The sequence below is a fragment of the Acyrthosiphon pisum genome, chromosome X (genome assembly GCF_005508785.2).
Source record: "Acyrthosiphon pisum isolate AL4f chromosome X, pea_aphid_22Mar2018_4r6ur, whole genome shotgun sequence".
NCBI classification, from domain to species: Eukaryota; Metazoa; Arthropoda; class Insecta; order Hemiptera; family Aphididae; genus Acyrthosiphon; species Acyrthosiphon pisum.
In genome coordinates, this window is record NC_042493.1 from 117,287,735 (window position 1) to 117,295,250 (window position 7,516).

Genomic DNA, 7,516 nt, shown 5'->3' on the forward strand with positions numbered 1-7,516 from the left:
TATACTTTATAGAGGAAAGAAAATTAGACATATCTACATTGTGTGAAAAAAATTACTAATTACCTACTTACTTAACATATGAACTATAATAACCGTATTTGTCGTCATCATCGTACAGCATAATCACATTACATTTTTAAAGTAGAAAACAAACACTTAACTAAAGGGCACCTTAATGCTACGTTTCTTTTGTTAAGTATAACCTCAAATGGCTCAAACATAACACAAATATTAAAAGTTTTTATCAAATACAAATATAGTTCAAACCAATGGTAATATTTTTTGGACATTAATCTTGTATCATTTATATCAGTTATCAACATTCAATCTTTAAATTGGCTTTTATTGAATATGTTATACATATTAATATTTTAAATTATAAATAAAAATTTCAATAAAAAAAAATTGTATATACATTTTATATCAATAATATTTCTTGAATAATTTCTATGAATAATTTACAAAAAAATAATTATTGATAAAAACAAAATTTTTGAAATTTGTAATATTTAATGACAAAATTATTATACAATCTAAATATTCCATAATATATATCAGGAATGGGCATCTCAATGTAACTAGCGGGCCACTTCTAAGTACTTTAAAATCTAGCGGGCCGCAGTGCATAGGAGAAAGCAAAAAAAAGTCCTTCAAATTTACTAACATTTATTATTTATGCTTTTTAGTGGACATTTTTAAAATAATTACTACAAAACACAAAAGTAATTTGAAAATGTAGTGTGGGCTAAATAGATAAAAAAGGTACGCGGGCCGCCAGTTGCCCATCCCTGATATGTATGATCAATAGTAAATTATTTTTTATCCAGATATTTTTTAAAATCTACATATTTTATAGTTTTCCCAATATTGTTAAGACGTTCAACTTTATCGAGTTCAACTTTTGAATTCAACTGGTGTTTGATCATTTGACTTTTCAGTACTAAAATGTGCATATACCTACTGTATTGTTGAGCCATTGACATAGCTTTCTCAAATGTTTCTACTCTTTGATTTGTATGCTTAGCGTAAAGAACCTAGAATACAAAGTTACAATAAGTAAAACAATAATATCATATATTTATAAAGTAATATCTAAATAAATATCCAATAATTTCTGCTAAAATAATTTTATCTGAAAATATATTTATGAAAAAGGTAGAGTCCCTGAAACATATATTATCTCAAAATTAATCTAACTTTCAGATAAAATATTAAAAGATATTTTATACACTCCCACATTTCCCAGTACATGTCTTATTGAGAAAAACAAATTTATGCAATACCAATAAATGTTTTTGATAACATTTTTTGTAATTTAAAAACGAACAAAAAGGTTTGTTTTCAAAAAACTTGTAAATATAAGATAATACAAGATGCTTCATTAGAGCATTATGAAAATATGGTGTCTAATACACCATCTAAGCTCAGAATTATTGTTATTTGTTTGTATGTTACATTTGATGTAAACTCAAAATCTAGTATACAGCTGAACGACTCCCAAGGATTTAATTAGAGGATACTACCAATGCATTTTTTGTCTCCGTCTTACAAACGTGCGAATTTAGCAAATTTTAGTTTACTAGTTTCGATTGTGTGTAGTATGTTTTAATATTAGTGTGAATTAACTTATAATTAAACTTTTAGGTAAGAAAATTATCGGTGCTTAATTATTAGATTATAATTTTCAAGCCGAATATGAGCATTTTTAATTTGTTATACTTCAAGTACCCATATCTTGCATGGAAATTAAAATATCGAAAAACACTTCAATGCTAAGAGCACAAATAATGCTCATGTTTGTATCAAAAAGTTTGATAATAAGTCGAAATTCACTCTAAAATCAAAACTAACAGCACACAATTGAAACTAGTGACTGGAATTTCCTATGCTTGTAAGACAGAAACCCATAAATGCATAGATAGTTTCATCTTGAGTATAAACCATATATTTTTTTACTATAAATATTTTGAAAGTCAAGTACATTGAGACTTACTTTATTAATGGAAGTCAATACGAGCCTTTAATGTTGACCATCTCAAATTAGTTGCCCAAGTTCATTTCTAAGTCAGGCAAAGGAGTATGAAGATAACGCCATTTTTCTTAAGTCAGCAGAGTCGTATGGACTAAATAATTACAAATTTGATTATTATTAAAACTATTATTTAAATGTTGTTAAATATTTAGCTTACCAGAGATATTGAATCATTGCTTTGCTTCTTATATCAGAGTAGAGCTGGTTTATGTGAGATCCAATGTACATATCAAGAAGTAAAATTGGCTAAAATGAAATATATTACGTATTCTTATAATTATAAAAACAATTTAGAGCAAATAATATGAAAGGAATATACAATTAATAAATGTTAAGTACTTTTATTTTGTTCAACATTTTTAAACAGACTTCATACTTGGCCTCACAAAACTTGAAAATCGCTTCACGTACTTCATGTTCCAGTTCAAGGAATAATTTGAATGAGCTAAAATAAAGTTGGTTATAAATATGATGATTTGTAGTGATTACTGTTAAAATTGAATAATAATACTGCAAATAAAATACTACTACTAATATTTTAGCTTTTGGGGTGTAGTATGAAATTATGTCAGACAAAAATTTTTTAAATTTTAATATTGATACACACATATTATTCAGTAAATACTAGATTACTATACTAATGTTAGCACATCATAAGTAATTAAATAATAAACATGTTTTTTTTATTGTTTTTATATTTATTTATTAACACAGTTATAATAGTTGAGTATATTTGTTGTTTAGTATGATTAGTATGAATAAGTATAATATTATACATAATACAAACACGCAATATAAAATAACATAGGTGGAAATCAATAAAATAATACGAGTCTGTTCAAAATAAGGAGTGATGGATGAGTTGGATATTGGAAAAGGTGTAGTCAATAGAGTGAGAGACATAACAGGAATAATGTTCCAAACATTGCATTTCCTCACTTGTCATATACATTTTGTTATAGGTATTTTGCCCTTTTAATAAAGAAAATACTAAGTACTAACATAGTTATTTGTTTCTTTAATAATTCAGTAAGTGATATAACTTGTAATATAATTTAACTACAATACAATTGTAATACTAACATGTTTTAAAAATTAAAATGTATAGGTAAGAAGTTAATTTTATGAGATATTAAATAGTGTTATTGTGTGTCATATAATATTTTTTATTTTAGTATTGATTTGATTTTCTGTGGCCCATATTAATTTATGTATATAAATTATAAGTATAATATTAACAAACCTATAATATTTAGACATACTGAAAAACTTACTTGTTGCAAATTACGTTATTTTGAAGTTCTAAACGGTTAAAAGTAGCTAATGCGCAAAGTCCTCCATAAATAGCAATATCATTAGGTGTCATTACGTCACAAGAATCCCAATTATCAAAATTGGCTTTCAAGAAATTTTGAGCAGCTAATTTGTATTTACGACCAGCAAGTTCAGCTAAGCCTGTCATGCATTTAAGCGTAGAACTGTATGTGGTCAGGAGTTCAGGATTCTAAAAAAATCAAATACAAATTACTAATACTATTGGATATATCATAAAATATTAATAATTTAAGTTATTATTACTTCCACATAGTTCGGAGTAGATTCAGCTTTAATTATGTAATTGGTAACATGCGACCAATTTCGCAGATAAATTCCAACCTGGTAATAAACATAGTGTTTTTATTATCAAAAATGAATATTTAAACTAATAAGATATGAATTAATTACAAATATATTTTATTTTATAAAAAAATAACTGATAAGTAAACTGTAAATTGAAATAAGTCACTATAATTCCCTATAATTAAAAAACTATGAAGGTACTAACAATTAGAGCATCAATAATATTATCTTTATAATCTTTCTCTCTGACCTAAATACAGCAATTTTAAGTAGATAATGTCAAAAATGAAAATATGTACATCATGCAATGAGCATCACACATAATTTAAGAGGATCGCAGCAAACATATTTTTCTTAAGTTTTAGACCAATAAGCGGTAGAAAATTACACATACTTCGGAATGTTTGATTTTAATTTTTTATACATGTACGAACACTTTGAAAAAATATCTAGGCTTTATAGGAAGTTGATTTTCGATTAAAAGACCTTAAAATTAAGATTTTTTTCAAGAATTCTATGAATTAATAATTGCTTTACATTTGCATTTATTGAGGGCGTTTCAGATTTTAAATTAAAAAAGTGATTCCTAAAAATCTTAATCTAGAAGCTCATAAATTCAACCATTTTTGAAGTATATTTAATTTACTACCACTTTTAGCAGTTTTTATAATAATGCAAACAAAAATATTTTCATTTATCACAAAGTATTGACATGTGTGTGAGTTGCATCCGGCGGCGATTGCCCGACGGGGTATTACATCTATTCTTGGAAACAAACACTTGTGTCAATTTACTACTCACACATAGACATAGCCCAAATGTTTATGTCATGTGAATTGCCTAAATATTATTCCTTAAAATATGATATGCTGGAGCCCTCTTAGTGCCCATATTACAATCATTGTACTAAAGTTAAACCACTGAGTTCGGCTAGTAAAATCAGTGGGTTAGGCTTAACCGAGGTTTAAACTATGATTGTAAAACAGGCCCTAAATGTACAAAATGTTAGTTAACCCTAGAGCACATGCTTGACGGTCAAAAATACTGGAAATTTAGAAGTTTGTTCACTGTTTCAAGAATTCAAAATATTTAACGTAATCTAACCTAAGTACCTTTTAATTAGGTGATAAACTAAAATTAAATACGACACTTAACTGTATATGATCAGATGTCAGTAATATAGAAGTATTCTAAGTTCATTACCCATTAAAAATACCATCTAAAAGACCTTGTGAGTGAAGACTAACATTTATAAATAATTTAATTTTATGAAAACTCAATTATGGGTTATTTTTAAATTGCGTTTCCTAAGAATTACTGGCCGATAAAACAATATTGATCATAATAATGATTATTAATTCATTTATCGAGTTTTGATTAAAATATTTAAATATGTGGTCAACAACATTATTCAGTATTCTTATGAATATTTTTAATGCGTGTAATGTAGGGTTAAGAAGTATTAATATTATTATGTCTAAAGGAAACAGCAGAATTAATTTATAATCTCATACTTGATAGATACATACTTTTATTATGTTAAGACACATTGATATGACATGAGAGGAACTAGTACAATAATCTCGAGCCTTAGAATAACTTTTAGTTGCTTTAATGAGGTCTCCACAGTTGACATAATGGTCACCAATTTCATTATGACCACGACGAATGCTTTCCTTAATCGAATTACTTTTATAGTTCTTAAGATCTCCGTCTAGCTTTTCAAGTATCATAGCTGATTTTTTAGTTGTAGTTTCTACCCAAATAGCATTAAACACTGGAAGTCCTGTATCTACCGGATTAGCTCCAGTAACATCTGCTAGTATATTTCTATTGCACAAGAAATAAAAAATAAATTAAATGTATAACCAAAGTTATAGTTTTAAATAAAAATAATACCCATGGCATTGTTGAAGTTTATGATGTAGCACTTGATACAGATTAGCATTCATTGTAGTAATAACATGTGAAATGGCCAGACGTAACGCATCAGATCGCAATCTTGGACAATGGTCAGCTATATACATAAGCCTATAAATGCGAGCTAATCCAATGTAACTATTGGCATATGTGTCAAGATCCTAAAGTCCATAATAATAATAATAATAATAGTGCTTAATAAGGGCGGTCATTAGTAAAAAAAGCACATTAGTCCTTACAAATGAATCAATGTCCACTTCATACAAATCTTCTTCGTTGTTGTCATTTTCTTCAGGAGGAGCATCAACTTGCATCGGATCTATGGCTCCAGCCTGGGCATTTCGTAAGGTGCGCTGAAATATAATGATAAATTATCGTTGGGTTACTTACATCATGTTTGTTGAAGAACTAAAAATGAACGTACGTTCAGTGATCTCAATGATGCCATTTTCTGTATAATATAATTCGTTTTAATGTATTATGTCAACGGATTGCCGTTCTGGTATCTACCACTAACTGGTAACGAATCGTTATTTGTCTTTGTGAGTTAGTTATCCCCTACAACAATGTAATCGCGTCGATGTTGTTAAGATTGATGATCGATATAGTTCGGATCGACTCTCAAAAAAAACAATATTATTTATTTGCAATTCCCACGGTCTGGTACTTTATAACAAAAAAAGTAGTGAATAATTGTGAAATGTGAATATTGTACTATTGGTTTAGTGGTCGCTGGCCAGTCGTATGCGGTATTCCCGTATTGGTATAATATACTATATTATTGCGGACTGCGGTGATAATGACGAAATCGAGATAAGGATAGTTTTTTTTATGATAATTGTAACCACGGTAGAAGTATAACCATGGACACAGCTGCATATTATTATTATTATTTTCTATTGGCAAAACCACGGACTAAGATAGTATAGCTATCTTAGTCCGTGGCCATAACGGTCGGCGCTCGCGAATTTTTAGTCCGTAGATCGGAAATCGTAATCCCAGTATAGTATAAATGTATAATATTTTGTTCGAGACTTTTATTTAAAATGTTTATTTCGTTTTTCAGTTACCTACCTTATAAGATCTACAGCTTAAAAATAATACGTCATACGATTTAAATACAACGAACTTTAGTTTGGAACGTTCAAGTTTAGGTAGGTAATTCGTTTTCTGTTAGATAATGTAGTACCTAGCACTTGAAAGTAATCATTATACGATTTAATTATTTAAATACAACAAATGGGTAAGTGTAATTATAGCCAATTAATAGTGGAATGTTATTTGTATACAAATATATTATGTTTACTCGTATAATATTTGTTATAACTTATTAAATTAGAGCTTAGGTATAATAAATACAATATAACAAAGAAAGTGAACAGTTAACAGTCTTTCCTACTACCTACTTATTTCCTAAATAAATATATGTATATACACATTTGTAATACCTACTAATACATTTATAACCTATTTTAGTACACCAACATGGACGGCTCATTCTATTATGAATTTATAAATATGAATTCCTTCAAACAACAAATTTGTGCGATAATAATTCACTCCAATTACACAGTGATTTAGCAAGTAATCCTAATGGGTTATTTTGGATTACCTTACAAAGAATAATGTTTGAATAAAAGTTGTCGAAATATGGTAGTAATACTTTTTATTCTGAAATCAAGGTAGGTAATATAAGTCTTAAGTAATTAATAATATACCTATATTAAATAAATACATTTCTTTTATGATTTATTATAGGGATGATACATATTTTGTTAAAGATACCATAATGATTCTCCCAAAGGGTGAACTGTATACACAATATTTTAACACCATTTGACCAATAATGACTAATATGATACCATGAACCAGCTTAATATTTTGAAGATTGAAGCATATTTTCTTTTCCAAACAGAGTTTTTGTTGTTGAACCAATAGATTATC

The 7,516-nt window shown here is 27.7% G+C and overlaps 1 protein-coding gene and 1 long non-coding RNA gene across 2 annotated transcripts; one reads left to right on the forward strand and one right to left on the reverse strand.

Moving 5' to 3' along the window:
- Window positions 1–2,065: 2,065 nt before the first annotated feature.
- On the reverse strand, window positions 2,066–6,368 carry LOC100569397 (COP9 signalosome complex subunit 1-like). Its single transcript, XM_029485449.1, has 9 exons — window positions 5,997–6,368; window positions 5,812–5,925; window positions 5,552–5,733; window positions 5,182–5,482; window positions 3,611–3,688; window positions 3,307–3,536; window positions 2,372–2,477; window positions 2,190–2,278; window positions 2,066–2,123 (listed from the first exon to the last, which is right to left on the reverse strand). The coding sequence occupies exons 1-9, from the start codon at window positions 6,018–6,020 to the stop codon at window positions 2,066–2,068; spliced, it is 1,182 nt and encodes a 393-aa protein (XP_029341309.1). The 5' UTR covers window positions 6,021–6,368.
- Window positions 6,369–6,523: 155 nt separating this feature from the next.
- Window positions 6,524–7,502, forward strand: LOC103310052. Its single transcript, XR_001679872.2, has 3 exons — window positions 6,524–6,726; window positions 7,049–7,254; window positions 7,331–7,502. It is a non-coding gene; the product is annotated as an uncharacterized LOC103310052 (long non-coding RNA).
- The last annotated feature ends 14 nt before the right edge of the window (window positions 7,503–7,516 follow it).